Genomic DNA, 26735 nt, shown 5'->3' on the forward strand with positions numbered 1-26735 from the left:
TATTAAAATCGTACAGATTTATGAACGGACGGAAATTGTTTGGCACAGCAGAGGATCGCCGTGCTTGTTTTCATCGTTAGTCCGAGTCCGGCCTGATGAATGAGTCATGGATAGGGGAACGTGAATTCGTAATAAGACACGACGTTAGCCCGTTCGCTCTGAATTTAGAGGGACGAGCATTTACGTCGGTCGGTCAGAGGACTCTCTCCGCGCGCGGACGATCTTCTTCGCCCGGCCAGTTCTATTCCTAGACGCACTCATGACCGCGCATTCTCGGCGTCTCTTTCTTCATCGCATTCCTCATTTACCATTTAGCGTTTACTAATTGTTCGAAATTTCTTTCCATTTTGCTGTTAAATACAATAAGTCGATCGCCTGTAATTGCTTCCATTGTTATTCCTTCGATACGAGATTATTTCTTCGGTAGCTCCCCTGCTGAACTAGTGGAAAATATGAATGGAATTCAGAACGAGAACTTGAAACGAGAAAACTTGAGTTTCAAATCTTTCACTAGCAGACGATTGCAAGTATTTCAATTCCCCTTCATAAACCATTTTTAATTTAATTCTGCAGAAAACTACTTTTAAACAAGATCCCTTTGAGGCCGCACACTCACCACACTGGTGCAAATTCGCATTTCGAATTTTCAAAACTTTTTATTTCATCCATGAATGTATGGAATTAATCTTACAACGAGACTTTTTGGGGGTAGCAATTCCTTAGTAATCGATTACAATCATCAAAAAATCTGAAAAATCAAGTTTTATTATAAAAAAATGACCAAATTGAAGAAAGGGATTTTGATAACCTGTTTTTTTTTTTTTTTCAATTTTCGTGGGTGCAAATTTGCAGCAGTGTCGTGAGATAAAAAAATGTGCTTTTTTAAAAATAATTCGTTGCTTTTTTCCGTCTTTACTTTGTTCGATTCGCATGTGTGGTACAGCGTTGCAAATCGTAAATTGTTGACGAAAAATTATTGGAGGGTTATCGCACCTTGGGCTGAGTATGATTCCATGCAGCCCAAGCGAGCTGCAGTCAGAACATGTGAACGAAGTTTGGACGACGACGAGACAGGGCCATGGTGTGTGTCGCTCGCGAGAATGCGCGACTGGCTCGTAAAGGGGCAACCTCGTTACACGGGAAAGCTTCTACACAGAAAAATTTCGACGTGGTCATTTTTTCCCCACGAAAGTGTGTTCTCCCAAAAGTTTTTGTGCGTTTTTTATCGTTGGTTGTATTCACTTGGCAAATGCTCGTTAAACGGGAAAAGATGCTTTTTTATTTTTACGATCATGGGCTTTGCGACATTATTACGCACCGAAAATGTGTGTGCTAAGACGCACGATCTAACGTTGAATAGTCGAATGAAACCTCGAAGAGGAATCGACCCTTTCGTGGTACTTGAATTTGCATTTTTAAGACTTGATTTTGCGGTTTTTTTAATATATACTCTAATTTAATACTTTTTGCCAGAAATTCTTTGGCTCGCGTACCTCTTTTCACCATTTTCCTGGAATACGCAGTATTAAAATTTCATTCTAAAGTCCAAGGGGTCTTATTTGCTTTTTATATGCCCCGTCTAGAGAGCTTTTTTTGTCTACTCTTCCCGCGCAGTTCCCGTACACTTCCTACGAATATGGCGAAATACGTGACGCAAGAAAATTACAACGTCTTTCAATTTTTAAACATTTTACTTGGTCCGCCTATTTTATGAGAGAATTTTCGAAAATTTCTCACGCTTTTTCTCGAAGAAAACTTGTCGTAATGACTTCGTACATTTCCTTTCGGCACAATGGCCGTTCATCGAACTCATTTTTTTGTAGTGAAAAGTGGATTATTTACGAACCTGAGGCAAATTCGAGAAGCTCGAAATACATCCCTGCTCCGTCGGATTTACTTTTCCGTCTGTCCTCGCCATCCCACAGTCGCATTAATATTTCGTATCATCGAGTAGTTCAAAGGTCGAGTTTTTAAACGTCAGTTGGACGAAGAAGCAACGAAGAAAACTCGTCATTGCGGACCATTTTTCGCGGGCTCCCCGTATTTTCTGCGTTCGCGTTCATGACCGAAAGAGTTAAAGTAAATGTTGCCATTTTTAGCCGTGTCGAACGCATTTAAATTCACGTATATTCACCGCGGAGAAAAAGCAACCTGCCGTCTCGAGTCCCATATCGAAATATGATAATTTACGAAGGGGGGAAGAAAATTCAAGGTAACTTGTTATTCTGAGATGTGGAATAAGTTGGAAGTAGAATTGGAAATGTGTACGGAAGAGTGAGAGAAAAGGCTAGGAAAAGAGCGAGAGCGGGGGTGGGGGGAGGATTCGGGGCCGCGTAGCTGCGGCTGCATTGGCGTGACCCAGTGCGAGGGGTTGCTTATATAGGTCAACCCGGTGGAGGGTGATATAGATTTTTAGAGTGCGACCCGCCCTTTCGGCCAACGGCCAGAACACGGGGAAAGGAGATCCCTCTCGTAGCCGCGAGAGCTGAGAGTCTCGAGGTTCACCCCACAACCCGGGAATCCTTGCGTTTTCTCCATTTATATCTATACGTCTCTCGCTCCCCCCTCTCTCTTCTCTCGCTTGCTCATTTCGTGGCGTTGCTAGAGATGCCATCGAAGCTTCGGGGCTTCCCCTGTTTCAGGAATATGGGTCATAGGTTCCCGAAAGATGCGATTGCAAAAACGGGAGAAGCAGCTTCCTCCCCTCCTCCGACGGTTATTGATAACAGTCGGAAAATCAACATCTCGGGGATTGTCTACACAAGTGTCTGCCTGCTCGTATTTTCTCCGCTATACGCACAAATTATGATTGAACGTTTAATTAAAACTCTAATTAGTTATTACCGTTTCGATTGCGCGACATATATTCCTTGAATATTCAAACTCAATTATTTTTTATTCTACATTTTAAAATTTTCATACGACTCATTGTTATTTCATTCCCAACCAATGATTTCGGGCTTTCGAGCTGCCTTTCTCAACAGTCACGACGTTCCTGCGCGGAGCTGGAAATATTTCTATCGGACCTGAATTCTTTTCATCAAGAAACCGTTCTTCTGTTTCCACATTTTTTCGTTTTCCGCCATTTCGATATACACGAATCCACCATTTTACTGATTCACGTTAAAAACGAATTTGCAGCCTCCGCTACGCGAGCTTAATTTCGAAATAACAAGAATAAGTTTCGCCTCTCCTTCCACGCACACATTCCATAATGTTAAACACACCGACCACTATTTCACGCATTCATCCGCGAAGATGGTCAGCGCCCCTCGATTCTACGCAGTTCACTATTTCACGCAGCCCATTATTTCACCAACGCATCGTAAGATGAGCTCTCGGGCCGCCATTTCACGCACCCCGGCAAGGGACGCATCCCACTATTCTGTGCGCACACCTCGAGATTTCACCCGCCCTTCTATCCCACGCACGGGTGCCCGGATTACAAGCACGAACCGATTCCACATGCCCGCTGGTACAATTGCGTCGGTTCGCTGTGTTTCCGGGACGAATTTATCGAGGATAATTTTTCCTGAAGCTTTGACATCTGAATTTTTCAAAGTCGAAAACAACAAATTGATTCTTTGCAGAATCACGGTGTGACAGCAGAAGAAATCAACTGTTCGAAGAGTTGGTGTGTTCGAATCGGTACCTTCGGTACCTTTCGAAAACTTTTTTTCTTAAAATTGTTTTCATCTTAATTTTTGTCGTTGCAAAATGAGCCTTGCATTCTCCAAGTTTTATAACTGAAATGAATTGACAATTTTTTCAAAAAACAGGGTGTCTAACGACCTGAAAAGTCATGAAAATTCTTAAATGTCATGAAATTACACTCGGACCTGAAAAAATCATTAAATGTCATGAAAAATTACCAAACAACCTGATTTTTTAAAATCTCTGCAACGCTCATTGTCATTGTCGATTTTTTGGTTTTCTTCAACATGATTTCAAAATTCGCGGGGTGGCGACAATGTCTGGTTCGTCAATACTCATCATCGATATAAAAACGAATATCGAATGAATAGTTTGTAAGAAAAAAAAGATTCTTTATTTCAAAATAAAATATCATTTCTTTGTTATTTTTATTGAATTTTTTTATAATTAAAAGATGAATAAAAAGTATCAGAACCATAAGAAAAGTCATGAAAAATTCCTGTTCCTTGACTTAAAAAGCCTTAAAAGTCATGAAATTTCTGTTCTGGTCAAAATTAGACACCCTGAAAAAGCCACAGCACTGTAAATATTTTTCACATTTCTAACACAGAAAAGAACTTTCGAAGGACTGTTTATTTGCCCTTTTATTTGAGGGATTCTATAGTTGCAAAATAAACATGCGTGCATTTCCTCTCTTCTTATTGATCAGTAAAAGCATCCTGTATATCTTGTAACCTTTGATTAGATAGGAAAGCATCGTTCCGTTTTCATTTCCTTCGGAAGGTATCGATCCGAAAACCGTTGGGTCTTCTGAATAAACAAAGTGTTCCGCGTTTGTGCTTCCTCGACTGAGCAGGAAGAGCTTCAGGCTTTGTTGAGTCAATTAGACGTTGCATTGAATACAACAGTATCGTTTGTTTGAAAGCGGTTTTTTACATGGACTCAACTGTCAAAATAATTGTTTACTTTGTAAAGTGCCGATGAATTACGGTTTCAGAGTGCGCTATAACCGGCAATAATTCAATAACGTATCACAATTGAATTCCATTTGTGATTTAACCAGCAAAACGAGGCGCAATTACACAAATGGATGTTCAAAGTAAAGTCAGCATCGGGAACGTTCCATGTCAGGAGCGTCATTCGATCAACATCGCCCGAGAATGCGCGAGCAAATTTCATGCAAAAGACAGCCGAATAACGCGGAGTTGAAAGTTTCGGCGTTTCTACATTTATCGAGGAATTAACGAAGCCGAATCACACCGCTGAGGTAACTGAATGCGCGTCTCTCGAATCTTTCGTCAGAGTTCGTGAACAAACCGTGAAAAATATTCGTGTCCGGATTTGTTAAAACGTGCGGGGAGCTCGACTGTACTGCAGATGTAAGGTTTACGATTCGGCCACGAATGTATCAGCGATTCATCTAGACTACTGCAAATCCAGAGTTTTACGATTATGCTGCCACGAGCTAGCCAAAGGCTTCGCATGGCGTAATGCACACATGTGGAATTTTACGATTCAGCCACTCGATGCACTGCATTATATTTGCGAAGTTTGCCTCCGGGGTTGCGCAAACCGAATTTCGCGAATGTCATTTCCGATCGATGGCTTATTGATTTTTTTCGCTACACTGCAGCTTCAAAGTTTTATCGATTTTTTGCTCAAGAACGAGTTCGTCAATGGCAAAGAAACTTTAACGTTCACGAATACTTTTTCCTTCTACGTTGTACGATAAATCTACTGAAAAATGAACGAATTTCGTATTGGATTCAATTGTTTAAGGTAGTACAGGAAAATTTATTATTCGTGGTACAGTTCTGGCTCGTCTAGAGTCTGCTGTGATTATTTGTAAAAAAATATAATTTGTTATTACCCAATTCGAGCTAGTTTTCTAAGATACCAAAGTTCCATGAATTTTCCAAGATCATTTATTATTTCGATGTAAAATCGGGATATTTATCATTTGAATATAAGATTCCTCGTGAATCATTGAAAAATGGGTCATACGGGAGGACATACTTTCTCGCTATATCCTCAGATTGATGGTAGTGCTTACTGGAGAAAAAGGAGCACGACACATTTCGCATCCCATCATCTTGTGAAGCTCTTTGCCACGTTGAATCGTTTGTCCGATAAATGGCTACGATTTTCCACGATTCGAAGACTCGGATGTGCAAACACGAGCAAACATTTGCCAGCTCTACTTTTTCTCGTACTCTGCTGCTGCTGCTGTTGCTACTTTTTTATTGAACGGAGTATCGCGAAATCTGAATCGATCGAAGAGCACAAAAACAACATTTTTTCTGCCTGCTCATCCAAGGATGAGAGCAAAAGACACAGAATCATGAAAAAGTGTATTTATTATCACATAATTTCATTGATAAAAGTACTTTATCATGAGACCAACATCTTTATTCATTTATCGACCATTCACAGTTGGCATTAACACAACTAGTTTCTGAGGTACATGAACTCGAAACACGCGATTCGCTCACACGCGTAAATTATCGCGAAATTACTGTTACATGAAAGCGTTTTGTAAATGAATTTTCTTTTATAAGTTTAGTGCCCTCCGGAGTGTTACTTATTCGGTGTTACTCACAGCTACAAAACTTCTTTTATGGCGTTTTCTAAGTGATTTTCTGACAGTTTAATTACGAGGGTTTTTTATGAGTAATCTTGTAATTGTCACTCCATTTATTTTTGAGTATTATCAAGAGTCTTTGTTATAGATCTCTTGTTTATTCGCACGAGAATAATCATTGAAACAACGCAAAGTGTCCTTGAATGCCTCGTGCTAAACGATACACAACGACAGAGACTTTTATATCGAGAGATTTTGCCAATGGGCTTGTATCTCGGATCCCTCATGTTCGCACGATAAAAAGTAGGTCACACGAGTGAGAAGCCCGATCGCAGCCCCTCAAGCTACTTCGATCAAACGCAAAACTATAACGAGGACGCGGGGAGGATTTATTTTTCGAAGCACTTGCGTTTGTCGCAACGCGGAAGATGATCGAGTTTTTTCTATTTTTCTTGTTTTTTCTTTTCCTTTCGTTGCTTGCGGCCAATGTACATAGAGTTCGTTCCCTCCAGGGCTTTTTCGACTGTGTTATTTTCGGTATCCGTTTCTCGTTGGTTGGAGCATCTCTCTGATCGAAACTAGGTCAGACCCTGGAGAAATTTCTCTCACCCTGAAAAATCGCTCTTCAACCCTCCAAGCCGTCCATCTTTCTTGCCAATAAACTCTCGTATTCATACCAAATAACTTGGAGTTTTCGCTGAAATCGGTTTCCGCAATTTTGTTCATCGATTTTTCCTTCGTTTGCTTAGCCACGCGACTCAAACATTATAAAGGTAAAAAATTTCGCTTCGTTGAATAAAAACCCCTCGCTTTGGCCAACGCACATTGCTTTTTCAATAAGAAAACATCGCTTCCAATCCCGATGAACGCAGCGAAAATATCGCCGCCTGCAGCGCTCTGCTTTTCCGCAGTTTCTCTCATCGGCCTGCCTCCAAACGCGATACTGTGGATTATGTCGCTGTGGACAACACTCCGGGGAGAGTAAAAAAACAATGGTTTCCTCGGTACGTCTTTTCCTTTATTTCATTTGTGTCTGTCTGAATATCTCTCTGAACCCTCCGTTTCGATTCGAGTGTATTATTGTCATTGTTTCCAAGGGGCTTTGTCCAATTACGATAAAATCTGGAATATTGTCGTGCCCTTTACAAACGCGAATTTGTCATTTTTTGTCATTTATAGTGGAAGTTTGCGAACGATTTCTCAAGTTTTCAGGATAAGGAGCTTACTGCGTACTTATGCCTCGGGTGCACCTTGTTTGGGCTTCGGGATTTTTACGCTCGCACGCACAGAACGACTTTCAGTTGTACGTGAACACAATAACATTTATCATTTTTCAATTTTCCCAATTTATCTTTCACATCAACCCCAACTATTTTGTTCACGAATTAATGAAATCGTGGCGCAGTGAATAATGTTCGAAAACGTAATATATTCTTTGGTCTTGGCTAATTACGCTTCAGATTCGCTCAGGTTCGGAAAATACGAAAACATTTTAATTGGATACAATTGAATCGAGTCGGTATCGAAGTAAATTTTCATGGCTCAGCGCAAATACAAACGGCTATTCTTTTTCTGATACGTTCGAAGCTCAATTCCAATGCGTTCAGCTTTGCCGTACCTGGAAAAAAAACGAATTTCTGATGCTTCATCCGGTCTGTAAAAATGTATTTTTACTGACGTACCTTTTTCTATAATAAAAAAAATATGAGCCAGCATTTAAAAATAGGGTGGAAAGTGATTGGTGCATGGGTTTTTCCCAAGATTATTAATGAGAGAAGGTGGAATATTTGTGAACGTGATAATTGCTCAAGACGGTTTCACGTAAGCCGAGAACGTGGTTTTGCAAAGGTTCGAAAAGTCGATAGTGAATTAAGCAGCTAGTGCGCGACGCGCATTTGCTGCAACCAGGAGCAGCAGCACCGTCACCACCACCACCACCACCACCAGAGCAAACCAGCAACGACTTGCCTGGGGCTACCACTATCGATTCGTGACGTTGCAACCCGGTATATATTTATACGAGTGTTCCAGGTAACTCTCGCCAAGTAAGAGACTTCCGTCGTTTCATCATTTCGTCATTTAACCTCATGCATCCTCCTCCCGTGCATATATTCAACATTCATTCGAGCCCTCGTCAAGTATTTACACTTTGAGAAAAACCATTAAAATCTAAACGCGCCCGGGCTTGATGAGCGCCACGACAAAAGAGATACACGGGGCGAGAAAACGGAGCAGAATCCATACGAAAATTTTCGTCGTTAGGCTTGCAGGTTTACGTTCTTTTGAGAATGATGACGAATAAACAAAAAAACAAAACAGATATTAAAATGCTGGTAATTCCGAAAGTTCGAATGTTCATTTCCGATTACGGGCTCTGAAAGTTTGAATTTCGAAACATGAAAAGTTCGAAATTATTCATCATTTATTTTATTGTCTGCGAACACGCGTAAATCATTATCCCGGAATTATAGTGGAAGAATCAGGAGCGTAGCACTGACGTGAAAATCGAAATGCTGAATTATTAGTGAGTTTCTGTATGCAGGAATTCGATATTGAGGTAAGATTGTTATTTAAATAACAGCAGTTGTACGATTTATCTTGAATTAAACAAATGGGTATAGACAGCTCCGCAATCAACGATGAATAATGCTTTAGCGTGAGCTTGTAAAAGCTGTCACTGCAGGTTTTTAATGCATTAGTACAAGGCTCGCAGAGGTTGGCAAATCTATTAATCTCGTCACAAAGAATCAGTGCGATTAAGCAGTGAATAATTGTGACTCGGACAACTATCTCGCTTCTTCTATAATTTGAGGTTTTGTAGGTCAAGAGGCGCGAGCTTATTGAACGGAGAGTTGGAAATTGTCTCGCTGTGTACGAGACAATTATTTCGCTGATATGAATACCAATGCCGTGCCACGGTTCCTGTGAAAATTCAATTTTATTTATGGTATTAATTTTCAAGCGATGCCAGACACTTGGCCAATTAAGGCTGACCCAGTTCGCGGATAAATAGGGCGAAGGCGCTTATTATGAGACGCTTTTCATACTCGATCCTCGAAATTGTTACGCGAATAAGGAAAATTGTTTTGTAACGTCAATATTGAAAGTTGAAAAGTTGAATCGAGGTCTTGAAAACGTTTTATTTCGAGTTAACAACGGCACTGAAATCCTCAAAGGAACTCAATCGTTTGAAATGTACTTGATATGAGAAATCCCCTGGGCTCTTTCCATGTTTTTGTAATTGGATTTTGAAAATGCCAGTAAATACGAGCTTTGATCGTTGAGTCGCCTGAATTTTTCGTCTTCTCAGTTGCCATGAAACTATTACTGTTTTCAGTTGATTCTGCATATCGTGCGATCGTTCTCTAATCTCGTATTCAATCTACTTCGTCGTCGAATGCTCGATTATCAATCCATCTAAAATACCGAAGAACGCGCGGAAAATATTGAAATTTGGTGTGCGAACGGGCGCCTTCCTCGAAACTCCAACTTTGTGTATTTCCTTATCAGCATTGATCGAGCAGATGTAAGCCAACTTTTGTTCGTTTTGAGATTAAAAAATGAATTTCTGATCGGCGAGAGTGGCCTGAGCTTCCGTATAATTTCCAATGGATTCATAAACAAGAAATTCCAAAGTACGTTTATTGCTCGAATGCGGCGAGGGGGCGGGGTGTGCGAAGAAGACACTTGCGGAGAATGGTAGGACTGACAGATGAAGTTCAACGAATGAGGGAAGTTGGAATGAATGGGGTTTCACTTCGAATGTAGCGAGCGAAACAATTTCTATTGATTCTGGGTAGCGTATGCGCGCTGTATGAATCACTGTAATTACGCTCCACAGCTAACGATTCGGAGGAACGTGTATGGAAATGTTTGACGTGCCACATTGACGAAATTTCCAATACAATGAGAAAAAAGGAAGGGATTCCGAGCACGAGATTCGTTAGAAAATTTTCCGACTAAATAATCGATAATTGCTGTTCCAAAAGCCAACCCAAACAAAAGAGCTTCCTAACAATTTTCCTCTGCTTCCAAGAGTTCTTTCAAACCCCCTGTCAATCACTCTCCCCCTCGATTTCCTTCGATCGAAAACTTCCTCGGCCACCAAACCCCAAGCTAATATATTCAGTCCTCCAGGCAGAATATCTCGACGACGTTTCTTTATGCCGAGTATTAACACGTACGCACAGTAATTCAATTGTCTCACAGCTTACTAGGATAGCATCTACAACAGTTACAAACCCTTCTGCCCCACCAGGTTAACACGAGTGTTACGAGCTACACCGTCATTCGCGTATTCTCCCTCCCCCCACAGACATTTCCTCTTCGCGCGGCGTACGAGGCGGTGACCTACTTATGCGGGGAGCAGCGGCGTTCCGATGCGAGCTCTTCGATGCTCTATATGCACACAAACACACCCCTTGTCCGGGAGGGGTGCAAGCATCGCTGCTCAACACCTCTGTCCGAGCTAATCGTATCGTTCGCATTGCGAGAGCAGCACCGCAGCACCAACCGTTCGCTCCCTTGTCCGAGTGCCTGCGGGGCTTGCAGTCGTTCAAGTGACGTCACGAGCGAGGAGCATCATCCGTGAGTGATGGACTGCCGGGGGTGTGCGACGTTATGTTACATCTGATAAGGCTAATGTCGCGATGAAATATGGACTTGAACGCTCCGTCGTCTTTCGTACGCGGGCGCAATTGAAACTTTACTCGATCCCTGTGAGCATTTCGTCCTGTCAGCAAACCCTCCAGGAAAGAGACGTTTTCACGTCGTTTTATAAGATAATGAAGTATGCTTATACAGGCTAGAAGCAATTACGAACAAGCCTCGCGCGTACAACGGCGATATCGTGTTTTCTGTACACTGCCATTGTCGACGCGCCCGCGTACACACTCGTTTTTACTTCAGCTCGCGATTCCACACTCTCGTATTCCCAACAAGTGTCATTGCGCTGGGACCAGCACCATCGACGTCATAATCATTACTGCCTTCGTTTCCATCACCGGGCAACGACTATTGCCGGCAATTCCGTCGCCCCAATCACTACCGCGCCGCGCACCTCTCGCCTTTCGTATTTACCATTGAATGTACAACTTGCAATGATCGGAAGCGCATACACGCTCGCGCGATACTCGAGCATCTCGTACCCACAAGCATATCCCAGCAACCAATGTCCCCGTGTATTACACAACGGACGACGACATCCTACCCTACGAAACACTCGTATTATTCATGAGTTCGGATCATCACTGCCATTGTTCTTATCGCTTCGATTGCCGCTGCCATCCGCACGAGCATCATTGCACATCCATCGGTGTGTCGCGTGTGTTCGCGGAGCCGCGACGATTCTCACTCTTGCAGTTTACTTTCGGCCGGCCCGATATCGCCAATTTTTACTCCACGTTTGATTTTATTTATCAATCTGCGACGAATAAATTATTGCATTGTCCTTCGTTTCTACTTTGTATCTGCACAGAAGCCTCTCCGACGGACCTTCTCGTGACGGAAATCAGGATGCTTTCATTCATCGCGTTCGCCTCCTTCGTTGCGAATCAGCACACCTGACACTTTGCCTCAGCTTTTTAAACTTTCGTGAATAAAGTTTTGACGATCGTTACTGGACGATTTATTCGCACGTTTGGCGATCGATTTCCATCGCAAATGTCGACACGTGCTACAGCGGCCAAGACTTTGTATTTAAACCTTTTGCAAGCGATTTGATAACTCGCCTTTTCAGCAAAATATACCTTCATTCTAGGCATAACGGTCCGGTTCAACGTCGTTAAATATTCTGAACACGTGTCCACGCGAATATCCACGGCCCCATCGTTTTCTCTGGGATCCAATAAATTGCATAATCACTTTTGTGCATCGCGCTTCAACATTTTTCATCGTTCTTTATTCTCCGTTTTTCAATCACCTGTCAATTTGTGAAAGAGAAAAAACTAGATTCCACTGATTGATTCACGGACATCGAGGACGAGCGATCGAACGTCAGATTTCGAAATTAAAACCGGATATTTTTTCACAAATTCATCCTCATAACTCGACGTTCCTTAAGGTTTTGGCTTTCGCGTTAAATCGATCGCCGACGATCGATATGCGTCGTTGCAGTATCGCAACTTGAAATTTCAAAAGTTTACAAGAAATACGAAAAGCTCGAATATATGGACGAGTGGAATTTGACTACTTCACAAAACGAGATCAATCAAACCTTCTATAACACGCTGCAAACTTCAAGTATCGTAGCGATCGTTATAAAATTCCGTTATAAAATCGTCGTTGAGCAGCAAATTTAATTCTTACGTTTGACATTGCACATCCTCGGAGCAGCAGGTAAAGTCAAAAAAGTTAGCAAGTACCTCGGCTTCCGTTGTTGTACAACTTAAGACCTTAATATCTGAAGTGCTCCATTCACGTGTCTCCGTCTTCAGTACTTTCTTTGAACAGTGTGCATATGCCTGAGCGCATTCGTGTATATAGTGAAGGAGTGTGTAATTGGAATTTCAGTGTACGAGAGAGAGAAAGCCCGAATGCGTTGTTCACAGTTTTGTCACTTCGTTGACGTAGTAATGGACAAACTTGTTTAATTCCGAGTTGCATCTCCGTTACGGGGGACATGCAACATGCCCGTTGAAGGGAGAATGATGTCGCAATACTTGGGAAAATTAGTTCAAGTTGGTGATAAACGAGGGAAGCAGGTATCCCAGTTCTGTAACGAGGGGAAGTTACAGCGAAGGCGTTCGCGCATAAGGTGAAGTCTATCAACCGTATGATTTATGTATTTCTGAACCAGGAGCGTAAATTGGTTGACTCTCGGTATTGTTAAGGTCTTATGTACACTTGCAGCGGGCGAAGAAACGTGATTTTCTTGATTTTTTTTCGACAAGAAAATAAATGTTTATTGAAAAACTGTGAACGACATTCATTAGTACATATGTTCATGTACTTGTACCGTTTTTTTCATCGAAAAATTTCTCAAAATGGCGCAACTCCGGCTGTATTCGAGTAGCACCTTTTTTTGTGCATATCAGTTGATGATAACTGAAAAATTATTAATCCGATCCATATCAAATTTATACCACTTATTTATTATAATAATAGCTTAGACCTGCACCAAGGATTTGTCAAAATTTTGATTTAAAAAAATGGCGACAGTTTTAACAAAAAAATCATTTTTCAGGGTCCTAAATTTACGGTTTTTTTGTTACAATTTTTTTTACCACCAAAATACGAAATCCTTCGTTCAGGCCCTAGCTATTATCATAATAAATAAGTGCTGTAAATTTCGTATGAATCTGATTAATAGTTTTTTTTAGTAATCGTGTCCACCGCAAAGGTATTTTTCGAAAAAAACGATTCTGAGATAATCCCGTTTAAAGATTCAAGTTTTGGACGGCCGCGTGCATCGAGCGGTCGCTTGAAATACCCATAGCTACGAATCTAATGCTCCGATCTTTATGCAATTTCGTGAGAATATTCTTCAGATACTGTTCTTGAAGAATATCTAAAAAAAAAAAAAAAAAAAATTCGATTTTTCCGCCCATCATAAGTGTACAGGACCTTAATATGTGAAAGTACAAAATGAAATGAAAATCATGAGCTCTTGATATTATTTTGAGGAGGCGAGTGGATACTGAAAACGCGTCGAGGAATATAGTACAGTGAGAAGAATCCATTTGGATTGTCTCCAAATCCATTGAGAGAGAATGTTATGCATGCTTTCATTTGACTGCAGTTATACGATGCAAAAACATTGTATGCTAGAGTACTCGGAGCAATATTAGCTTGAAAAGTGTGTGTAGTAAGAGGCGGGCTCGTATAATTGTTATACGTTTCTCTTAGTGTTTCGGAGTGTCGGTATAAACGACGGTGAGAAAAGGAGTGTAAAAATGGATGTCCATTGGAATTCGTCATCGTCATGAACGAGGAGAAGCTCAGAGTGTGCGGAGTAGTCCCGGTGCAGTTTTAGAGCCGAAGCGCGTTGTCGTAGCCGAGTCGCATTGAATCGAGGCATTGCCGCCTCTGTGTGTGACTCTTTGAATGCCACTCTGAGACGAAATTAGAGTGACTTTTTGTTCGACAGTACACCATTCGCTCTTGCACCCTTTCAGTAACGACGACGACGACGACGACGACGACGACAACGACGACGCCGACGTCGACGATGCTCCATCCTTTTTCACTCGCGTTCCCTCGCACGGAGCTACTTCCTTCCTCGTCACTTTGCTTCCCCTTCGGAGCCACCATCGTTCTCTCATGTTTCTCACCCCTTTTAAACCTCTTCGTTCTACCCGCCACATACCTTAGCTCCCCTTCCTCTCTTCCGCACAGCGTAGACTTCCATTTCGGACTTTTTCGCCATAGCAGACGACGGCCACCACCGAGTGAAAAGGCGACTCGCGTCTTCCTTACCATTTCTCTTTCGAGCTCCCTCTCCACGCTCTTCTTCTTTTTCTCTCTCTCTCTCTCTCTCTCATGCACTCTTTCTTTTTCCTCCTTTTAAATCTTTACTTGCATACCTGCTCGCAAATATTCACGGAAACGAGAACGTTAACGGGACCACTCCGTTCGCTTGAGTTGAAGATTGCTGAGGCGAGAAGGACTTCTCACATTTTTTTATTTCCCTCTCGGTTTTTCGCATCTCACTCTTCCCTCTTTACCCTTTTACGTTTACTTTATTTTGAGCCTTTTGACGCGAAAAATTTCATCCCTATCCGTATCGAGTCTTCTCGTTTTTATTTTTATTTATTTATTTATTTTTTTTCAATCCCAGTCTTCGTCCACACTTTCGCTTAACTTCCGATCGAATTAATTGTTCGACTCGACGAAACATTTCCTAAGGAATAATCGATGCGCTCTAGGATAACGCGTTGGCTACGAATCAATGGGAAATTCAATGGAGCAGACGCAACGGAATTGAGAGAAATATACGCCCGTCAAATAGAAAGAGTGCCGGAATACAGCTCTTCAGTACACTTTTTTAAAATCCCTCACATTTACATCTCCACGTTTCTGGTCTAGACGTGCCTCTTTCTTACTCTTGTTCTACACCGCATTTTTTTTTTTGTATTTGTTGTGTCCCTAGCTTTTTGTTCCTTTTTTTTCGCATGACTCGCGCCACGGCGAACAATTTCTCACACCACGAGCTTCGCTTTCGCATTCCCTCTGCAAGTGAAACCAAGACTTTGGTAATGCTTCTCTCTGATCCTTTCCGTGCATGGATCCTATGGATGCAACTGTGCAAATTTGTGCTCAGAAAAAATATATAAAGCCATGTACATGAACCCTCCTTTTTATTTCAACACCACTCGCGGGTGAACCGAGCTGCATATTGTTTTTTTTTTTTTATTATTTTTATTTTTATTTTTTTTTATCTACCAAGGACCAAGGATGTACACTCGGTCCCGGGAACAATAATTATGACGTTGGAAGAGTAGAATGCGGCGCGACAGATGGCGAGTGTGTTGAAAAATTGGAGGTGTGGAAGCGAAAAGAAGAGAAAAAGATAAATAAAAAGTAGAAATGAAAATGAAAGCGATGAAATTGTTGATAAAGGCGTGACTCGCAGGATGATTACAAAGAAGAATTTATATTTCAAGAACTCTTTTTGAGTTACTGAAATATCTTCGTTCTACGCTCCAAGAAATTGAAACTATGCGGTGACATTTCACGACCTCCTCGCGCAATGTTCGTTGACACGTTCGAATCACGGAAAATGACGGCACGTTTTTGATCGACAAGGCGATGATAAATGATTTATAATATTTTTGATATATTTGGAAGCATCCTGCATTCAGCGAGTCTCATTCCAATAAGAAGAAAAATATTCGAGTCCCCAGTCTTGCAGTTATTTACATTTAACAATTGCTGTAACAGAGGAGATTGAAAAACGAGGAACATTTTCTCTAATCTCGAAATTGAGCTCTTTTTTTTGTTCGGATTTACTTTTAGAGGAAAGATAAAGATTTTTCATTAAAACTAGTACGTACTTTTGGCATGAATCGTCTTTTATTTTTCTTCGTTTCACTCCCAGTTGACGTGGCTTATTCTAAACAAATACAGGAATACGAAATCCGCCATTCTGAAGAAATTGAGGAATGGCGGAAATTTCGTCCTCAATTGCCACGAATTCTCCGTTTCCAATATTTTTTCGTCAATACGATCTCGAATGAGAAAAAACGAAATGAACGATGGATGGGGAATTGAAAAAAATATGTTGAAAATTTGGGGGGATCGCTAGCTCACGAAAATGATGGAGAAGAAACAAACGAAAAAACAGTGAATGTGGAAACGATCTGGTCGTGAAATATAAAGAAGAGAAAACAGGGGAGAGCCAAAGAGAGAATATACGGGAAGGGGAGAAAAGTACAAGAGCTACGATAGGAAGATATAGTTATCGGTGGGTGGAAGCGCAACGGCTGGCCACGATATGCTCGTTCCTTTTTACGAGCTGCCGACTATACGAACTGGGTCAGATGCTTTGTGAGAAACGCACGTGTCTGCGAATACAAGTTCTTCACTCTACGAAGCACGGAAGCTACGCAGGACTCTAGATCCTGCGACTGAGACAAAATCCATGGCACGTACAATGAGCTTCCGGTCATTTCACCTCTCTCGCATTCTATTGTTACTTATTTTTATTCCTGTTTTACGATCCCTCGGTATCAATATCGTTAAGGCGACAAGTTTTTCAATCTCCCAATAAAATTCTTTATCTCGCGCATAATAAATCGTCGAGGCTGAACAAAACCTAAAAAGGATTAAGATAATTGATACTAAAGTCTCATGACGAGTGCAATTATATCGGCAAATTCTTCTTTCGATAATTCACAATTGAGAATATCTGGTTACGCGTGCGCGAGTACGATCGAGCGTCGATTTTTCATGAGAAAGATATATTCGTCGCTCCTCGCAAACGACTTTGAGTTATTTCTAAATATATTTTCGTTTATTCTTATTTTTATCTTGACACGAGGGCAGTGTTCAATATTTTCTCGGTCGCTGGTGGTCTCTCGCGAAAGTACGACGATTTCATATATCTCTTTGTTATTAATATTTACGAGCCAAATACGCATATGCGTATTGGAAATAATTCAGTGCGCGCACATATGCGTATACGAAGATTCATGAAACGTATGTCGAATAAATATTTACAAGAATCGTGGCTCTACGAGAAGGAATTTTTTTATCGTTCAGTAGGGCCCTCGTTAATAATTCGTTTCCCTCGATCGAATAAATCATGCCTCCGTTTTCCAGCGCTTCGTTCTCCCACGTATATATTATATATATACACACACAGTCGAAAGATTGTGAAACTTCAAATAACGGAACGCCGTTATTATCGATTAGTTGAGAAAGGTATTTGCAGGGCAAGTTTGTCGAAGAAAAGGCACGAGGGAGCAGGAAGAAGCAGGCTGCGAGGAATCAGGGCTGACGAATAAATAAGCAAGAGTAGCAAGTACCGAGAGGCATTGCCAAGACTTTGAGATACACGAATACTCTAATGGTATATCTATATTTACAGACGTCCTATTTACACCCTCGTATTTGATACAAATTCTACATACACCTACGTGAATTCCAGCAGAGCTACGCGTACAATGCTACACATCAAGTTCACGTTGTGTGGCAGAGTTGTACACATGGTTTGTATACATAAAACCTCGCGGTGCGGTGGGAGTAGGCGACAGAGCGAGAGGGAAAGAGGAAGAGGAGTGGAAAAGCGAAGGCTGAAGAGAGCGAGGGAGAGAGGGATGAAAGGGGGGAAGGAGAAAATCGTGGGAAGGGATGGCGGCGCTGAGGTGGAGCTTGCACGGGTGGTTGCTGTCGACGCCCTGCTTGCCACCGCTTCCTGGTTTCCCTATATTGATTTTACGCGGAAGGGGTGTGCGAAGGCGCGAGAGCTCGCTGCTACAGTGGACCGGAGGAAGATGGAAGCAACGCGGAGGGGCAAAGGGAGACAGTGTGCGTGCCTGCGTGTGTATGTGTGCGCGGGGGTATGAACGAGAAAGAGAGAGAGAGAGAGGGAGGGTGAGAGATGAAGAGACGGTTCGCGAGGGAGCAAAGGGAGATGGAAAACTAGAGCGAGAGTGAAGGAACGAGAATAGGGGCAGAAGAGAGACGAACGAGGGCTAGAAACTGGGAGGGTTGGGATGAGAGGGATGAGACGAGTCAGTCGAAAGAAGGGATGCTTGAAGGAAAACGTGCTGGGGGCCGGAGGAAACGGATAAAAGGTATCTGCTCCCTCTCTCTCTTTCTCGTTCCTCTATGATCTCATAGCGGTGCTAGAAAGAGCTGAGCACTGGGAATACTAGTGGATAGTAATGGTGTTAGTGACAGGGATTTTACGAGGGAGTTATTGGCCCTACAAGGAACGAGCAATAATTAATTGTTGGCACACTTTGCTATCTCACCGTCCAATATATTTAATAGTCGTTCGACTGTGGAATCGCCAATAATTGTAACGTTCATCGAGTTACGATACAGGTTGGCCGAAGCCTGGAATATTGCGAGTGAGACGAAACGATCAACCTGGAGAACCCAGCCCGTAACAGACGCGTTAACGGCTACAGCACCTCTGCACCTCTTTGCTTTCGAATTTACTGTTGAACGAAACAGCTACAGATATAGGGCTCCTCGTCGGCGATTTCAAAGCCGTCCCCTCTCTCCCCCGCCCTTCACGTTTAATGTCTTTATCATTCATTTTCTTCTCGTCGTTTCGTCTCTCCTTTTCTGCTCAGAAGCAAAGTGCTCTTTTTGTTCTCTTTATCTCATCTGTTTTCGACTCTATCGAATGTTCCTTTCATCACAAATACCGATATGGTCGACGTACGTGCCCAGGAACGTACTATCGTACAGACTCGCGAGATGCTTCGTTAATCGTCAGGGTGCTCCATCCACAAATCTTCGTATTTGCTGTCTCGATCGCATTGTTCCGTACTTTAGTCAAAATCAATATTCCTCTGAAATGAGTAGATTTTTTTTATGAGCTTCAGGAAGATTATGCGTTACTTGTGATTCGAAAAAGCAACTGAACTTTTTTGCTCTTTTGATGATCAAAGAAACGATTAAAATTTATTCTCGGAATTATTAAAATAATGTGTAACTTATGTGTTGAGATTGATCAATTTTTAATATAATGATAACGGCCAAAATACTTTCGTAGAAAAATCGTCAAGCAAAATGTAACAACTGTTTTGTATTTTTATGCGTATGCATATCTGTATTTTAAACCAGCTGGCTCATGGTGTTGTCAAACCTTCCACCGTTTATGTCGTTATTACTCGTTAGCCTCAAATAAGTGTTTTTCTTTTTCCATCGCCAAGTGATTTTCACCGGTAACAAGGTGATGTTTTTCGCAAGACATTGCTAATATCTAAATACATTCTATTTTATTATTCTCGTTTTTGCCTCTTTAAAGTTGGGATCCCATTTCGTTAAATCCGCGAATCGTCGCACAGGAAGTATGCGTCTGCCATAAAAGCCTATGTATAGCCCTTAAAAAAATGTGATTTTCGTGAATTATTTTCTCAACGACTAGACGGTAGATCCTACAATAATTCCGCGAATAGATGCACTCTGTATATTTCTGTCATATTTCCATATTTCAACTCTTATAAAATGGGAATTTTCAAACTTCTTTAAATCGAAGATAATTAAATGAACTAGATTGCAAAAAAAATCGTTAGAGATCGATAAACGTATTCTTCGGTTATAAAATACGCGAGCTTTCACCGAAATTCGGTGCCGTAAAAAAAGTAACATGATCGATAAAGTTTTTTTCGCATTAGCTATAAGAGAGTTTGATAATATTGAATCTTTCTTGATCACCCAGGAGATAAGGTTGTATAGACCGATAAGCAATAACGAAGGATAAGTAATGCTGGTGGAAAACGCTTGGGTAAACTGATTATTACGGTCAATAACGCGGCATCCCTGTGGAGTCTATGAGAGAGGGTTGAACGTGGTGAAAGAGAGTTTCGTACCCCTCGACCTTTCCCGCAGCAGCGTCTCAGCTCTCCCTCTCTCTCTCTCTCTCTCTCCCTCTCTCCACGCGAATCCAAACTCGATGCGAATGCATTTTCCTCGTTAGAATAACGAAGTGGCGAGAGGAAAAGTTCTTTCGAACTTTCGCGTAATGGCTACAGTGGATATATAGTTTAAGAAGCAGCAAGTTTTCACGAAGCGCAGGACCCCGAGCGAGGCTGCAAAATAAATTTTCAAGCCTCGGGTTATTGTTTATCTACGAGGAAACACAACGAGTTTCTTCACCGCTTTCTTCCTCCTCCGAGTCGACCCTCGACGCCCCGGTGCACAACGATTCAACGTATTCTTTGCTTAAATTTTCTCGAGGGTGAGGTAGACAGCTGAGAATAGATCCGCGCACACCAAATGGGGGTAGATAGCGTGAGTGAGGCAAAGAAGAATGAACGTTTTGTGGGCTTGTAGGAAGCTCTCTGGAAAGGCTCCTAATGCAGGAAGTGTCAGACCCGTGCAAGCCTTACTCCTCTTACAAAGCTGCTGTAATGTCTTCCTTGTGTGTACTGGCTCCATCAAATTGCATATTTCAAATGCAGTAGCCGGCTTTGACGATGGTGTCTAGACACACAGTTCCTAAATTTCCGACTACATCGTTTCGGTACACAGAACCTTTGTCGCTATTACAACGATAAAGAGATCTGCGATGCGGGCTGTAAATATTATTATGTGTAAAGGATCATTGTGCGAGAATACATTTCACGTTGCTCATGGAAACAAAGGGAAAGCGAATATAATTTCGTAGTGACAAATAGCGAGTAACTTTACAACGGTTCGATATTATCCAAGAATTCGATCAGAGGATTTAATTATGCGTGCACATTGATGAGTCTCGTCAAGCGTTCGAGGAGTTTAATGATGATGTCAGATCATTACCTGTACTCGTATAACAGCGCTTCCCTTAAACGGGTTAAACTTACAGGAACGCGGATTTACTGCTGGGTATCGGTTATGGAGCGATGTTAATCTTATCGGTTCTCAATTATTAGCGAGAGGACCTCGATGAAGTCGACTTTCGAGGAGACTCGGAGCACGGGGCTGGCGCACGGCGTCGAACAAAATTGATTGATCAATCTTCAAATGAGATTTATTTAGGCTCAAATATTAACGGATACGAAATAATTGAACCCCCGATACTTAGCGTTTACGATTTTAAGGTAGATCGTAGTATTTTATGGGTGTCGCAATTACGTCGATTTTTACTCCCTAATTGAAGATATAATCACTTTAAATTAATGTCATAATGTTTTTCAACTTATTTTTTGACGAATGAAATTACAAGCCATTCGTTGAACGGGGATTCATCATCGACGCAAAGGGGGAAATGAATAAAGAAAAAAGTATCAATGAAAAGACAGAAGGCTGTGACAGGAGTGGGCCAAGCCAAGAAGAAACAAAATGCCAGAATAAGCCAATGTGAGGTTATACGAGTGCTCATTTTACCAATTTCGTTTAATCTTAGTAAGACAATCGTCGTCTCAAATTTTTTCCCAGACCTTCATTGTATACGTTATTGGTATTGTGTACTTTACGCATAGTCCCTAAAACCTTGTGTATTATTGTTCATACTCAAACACGCGTTTATCCGAATAATCAATATAAGACGAACCCTTTAAAATTTGATACGCGTGTCAGTCGACTGTCCATTTAAACTCTGCGCAAATTTCAAGACTTTCCTAAGAAAATCGTTCAACTTTTGAGATGTTTTTTTGTTGGAACGTCAAACTTCATGGTTTCCTGGTTTTTTGTGTCAAATTTTGATGTGGTCAGTATTGGAAGTTGTTTCGCAGCTTTTATTCATGCTTATCAGAGTAATTTTATAACGATTCCAACTGCAAATTACCATGTGGTGGCGGAGAGGCTACAGCGTTTTACGGTGGTCGATGGTATCTCGAGCATACAAACGTGTATAGCGATGTATGGAAGTGGAGAGACGCGAACGAGGAAAGTAGCGAAGAACTGGCAGCGGTCAGACGAACTCGCGATGGCTCGGTAGAGCGAACACGGAACCGCGGTATTTGTACGTGTCAAGCAACATTCCCTCTAGTCCCAGCCGTTATTTTCCGTTAGAACTGCCGTTTTTCTCAATTGGTCAGCGTCAAAGGTCTCCTTGGCACATTGCTCAGCCCCTTCGCCCGCGCGCCTTGTTACCGCGCGCCAATCTCTATCTTTTTCCTCCATTTCGTTCTCCGGGGTCATTGCACTCGTTGACTGTGAACAACGGGGTAGAAGCAGAATAAAGATGGAAGTTACGATGTCGTGGGTATGCGGAGGGTCTCCCGTTTTTCAGTGAGACCAACACACCAACGCGGAGTCCTCTCAAACTTTCGTCCGCGCGCGAGCAAAGAATGTTAGAGGGTTTCAATGGACTCTGGGTTGATTTTTTTCGAGGGTGAAAACTAGAAATAGGGGATGAAAAGTCTCTTTGAAACTTCGCTACAATAAAAATTTACGAGCCCATATTGTCTTGGTGAATATTTTTATGATACCTCCTGGGATTTTCATTTTAAATGATTGAATATACGTCATAAAAGTAGAAAAGAAATTTCGCTTCAGTGCTTCCAGTTGATTTTATCTCCGAATCGTGTGTTCTCCGTTGGACATTGAGATTTTCCGCAATTTTCATTTAATCAAAGAGTATTGCAGTTGCCAACTTTTCACACAATTTCAAAAAGCCTTTCTAAACACAAATTTATCTCGTACTATTTTGAAAAAAATTATACCAAAATCACTTCCATTGGCACCTTTTTACCTCCTTTTTCTACTCGCTATCATAAAAATCTAATGAAAATTTTGAAACGCACCGTATTAAGCGTTTTAGAGCAAACGAGATACTCCGACAATTAAGCGTACACACCGTTTGGTGCAAGCGGTCTATTAGGTGGGTGGTTTCACTGTACTCGGAATGGCCGGTTTCCGCCCCCCTCCCCCCCCCCCCACACCCGCTCAGCATCCGAGTCCGAGAGAACAAAACGGTCATGGTCCTTCTTCGGATTTGCCCTCCGACTATTGAGACGTCCGGTGTGTTACGCAGTCCATTCCCCAACATTAGCCATCAACTCTCTCTACGAGCGATTTTACTCTCGATTCTTTTCGTCCAACAAAAAACCCTCTCGTCGTTTCATTCGACGATTTTTTCAACCTGTTCGATTAAGAACAATAAGGAAAGATAATGAATTGAAAAAAAACCGATCGAAAATGGAACGTTGCTACACTCTTTCAACTCCTCGACGCAGCATCCGAAAACGATATTACAAATATTTCCCCATCGAATGAATTTTTACTCCGACAAACGAATTCGATAAACAATCGAATACGCCTTATTTTTCCAGGATCGAATGCCCGCTAACGGAAACTCACCGTTGGACACAATGCGCACTTTGGAACACTACCTCAGCGACATCATGCGAGCTGGCGCGGCCGATACCCCCGAACATCTAAAAGGTGAGTCAGAAATTAACTCGGAACGATTATTCGTTCGGTTCTAGCAAGGATTACATTAATAATTAGGTCGGATATGTCTCTCTGTAAAGTTCGAGATTGAAAGTTCTGAGGTGTACAAAGAAAACTTTATCTTGCATTAAGACTACTCACGAGTACTTACGAACGGCTAAGATTAACTCGACTAATTTTTTGACTTTGTAGTCTCCATTCATTACGTCTTTCGTTTCTCTATTCGGGATTAAGCGCCTCTTTTACACGATAAGATTCTTCGTCGTTGGGATGTAATTTCAACTGGGAATTACGATTGTCTCGTTATTCCAAATGCCCCAGTTTACTAAGATATATTCTACAAGATTCACCTACACAATGATTTATACAGATAAATACTTGCTCGTGTACGTGTGTCTGTGGGTGTCTGTACGTCTAGCTTTTTCCCTCTCAGCTACCTTCTCTACGCTATCAAGGCGATCTTACCTAAGCTATTATTCCCTTGACAATACTCACGCAATTCTCTACTTTTCATCCTAGCTCTTCATCCCCTTCGCCTTATTCTTCTCCGTCGTATTTCGAGAGTGTAATTATTGCGAGGGCAAATAGTATTTCCAAAGCATTCGTTACTTTCTTTTCACTTTATTTCACTCGACTTTTTTTCACTTCATTTCAATCAGTGAGTTATACGCGCCGTTGAAAATTATTTAATCGGACTTTTGTGTGACCGAAATTACTTCAATATTGACAGACCGATGAACGATTTTATTTTACGATATTTTACTTTATTCGCGTCGGAGGAAAGGACGGATTGCTCCTTCCACAAATTTTCGATGACATGGAAAATTCGGAGGTAACGTGATTCATTATTTTTCAAAAGAATTTGAGAAACATTGCACCACCGAAATTTAGTGTCAGCTCAATATTGATGATCGTTATTATTTAGCGAGAACCAAGCAATTACTCAACATTTCGTACCCCTCAAATTCTATGGGCGAAGATAATTTTACGTGTAGCGATGATTTTCGACTCTGATAATGCGATACCTGACCCTAATCGAGAGTGACTGATGTAATTTTAGCGACCCGTCGTTCATCCTGATTGGCGACCACCTTATCCATTGTCGTTTACCACAAAAAAAGGAAAAAACCTTCGTAACATCAAACCATCAATTTCCTGGCTCCAACATTCCTCTTCTCCTCCCCATTTTGGGTTTACGTCTCTGCCTCAGTGCCTCATCTATGACACTTGTTTTTTTTTTTTTTTTTTTTTTTTTTAATATATATTCTCGTCTCTGCTCCGGAGGGAAAAATATATTGTTCATACCAAAAATGTTGGAGCCCTTTTATCCACAAATTGAGGAATAGAAATTCGAAATTTTCGAACGTCGTTGGCACTTTTGTCCAAACGAATTTCGGGTGCATCTTCATTTTCACGAAGTTTACGTTCTCGATGGTTATTTATTCAAAAGTCATGATTATTTATAACCGTTCGATTGATTTTGCTGGTACGACGGAACGAGGTTGAAAAGTTACGAAGAGCGAATATAAATTCCATGAAATTTGCATGCAAGAGAAAATAACTTTTCCACCTCGAATTCGTTGACTTCTTTTGAAAATTTGACAAATGAAGATTCCTGCGTTGTCATATGATTTTGGATTCAACGAAAAATCTTTCATCCCTACGCTGGGATCAGATGATGAGAACATTTTTTTACGACGTATAAAGGCGCGCAGAAAAATATTGAATTTTCTTAACGTTTCAGCTGAATCGCGCATTTCATCATTGCCTCTCGATTTATTTGTTGAGTCTTCCTTTACCTTCTCAGATTTTCTTATTTCTTTGACATTTGGTGTTGCCATACGCTGTACAGGAGTGTCTGCCATACGCTCTAGGACATCGCGACGTTCGAATAAATCAAAATTTTATCCCTTCGTGGAAGATGTCAATGGGACCGTTTTCTCGCCATTCGATATATTTCATTCGATTTCGGTTACAAGACAGGCACCTCCAGGTACATAATTCCACCGGCTCCCTCATATATTATCCGAAAATATTCCACTTTCTTTCTTGCACGACTGAATGAAAATCATGCGTACGTCGATTCGATATTTTCAGTTTTTTGATGAAAAAATACTGTTCGGTTTCAATATCTGTTCTTTCAACCCCAACCCCTTTCAAAAGCGGTTTCGGTATTTCGTCGCTTATCATGGAAACATGAAAAAATTCAACTGTGATAAGAGCACGAAAAAAGTCTACTTAGCGAAATTCCTATTTCTAATCCCATTAGATTTCGTTAAGGGGGGTCCTGCTTTAGAAAGTTAAAAAATCGATTGTTTTCGGGAATGTTTTTAGGATGGAGAGAACCTTTCAGGTTCTTATAGGTTCATACGGAAGGAAAATATATGAAAATGGAAAAAAAACTTAGTATTTTTGTTGCAGACGATAATTACGATCTCCGCATTGTACACAGCTGAGAAATTTCGACAATCAGACTTTGAGCGCACAAATTAGTATTTCTCACATTAAAAAATGTTTTTGTACTCTTGAAATATCCTTGAAACTATACCGAATAGTTCGCTGTGGTGAGTTATTTCCGTCTATCCAAAAACATTCCCGAAAACAATCAATTTTTTTTTTTTTTTTCAAAGCAGGATTCCCCCTTAAGTTCACACGACTTTGTTCTTAGCAATATTTTTTTATTCAACTACAGAAAACGTTCGGGCCTTTTAGTGCTGGTTTCCACCTCGAATTGCTCGTCCTTTTGCTTCTACGAACAAAATATATTTCTCTAAAATGGCTAAAAGGGATTCCAACATTCATCTTTGAATACCAGCTTCAAAATTCCTCGAGATCGACGTAGACGCCGTATAAATATCTTATTCCATTTGTAAATAGGATAGCGTGCGTATCAGTGAACAGAAAACTCAATATTTCCCCGGATATTCTCACAATACGCCCGAAGCATAAATCGCTTCTGTAAAATAGGTTGTGGGAATCAATCAGAAATATGAAGGCCTGCTACGTT

At 41.3% G+C, this 26735-nt stretch overlaps 1 protein-coding gene across 1 annotated transcript in view; it reads left to right on the top strand.

Annotated features, from left to right (window-relative positions):
• The window catches only part of orb2, a 215336-nt gene that overhangs the window by 14894 nt on the left and 173707 nt on the right, over positions 1-26735 (top strand). The window contains exon 2 of the mRNA XM_043413258.1: positions 23608-23719. Coding sequence (XP_043269193.1) covers positions 23608-23719 — 112 coding nt within the window. The remainder of the gene's footprint in view (positions 1-23607; positions 23720-26735) is intronic.

Source organism: Venturia canescens, chromosome 2 (assembly GCF_019457755.1).
Source record: "Venturia canescens isolate UGA chromosome 2, ASM1945775v1, whole genome shotgun sequence".
Classification (NCBI taxonomy): Eukaryota; Metazoa; Arthropoda; class Insecta; order Hymenoptera; family Ichneumonidae; genus Venturia; species Venturia canescens.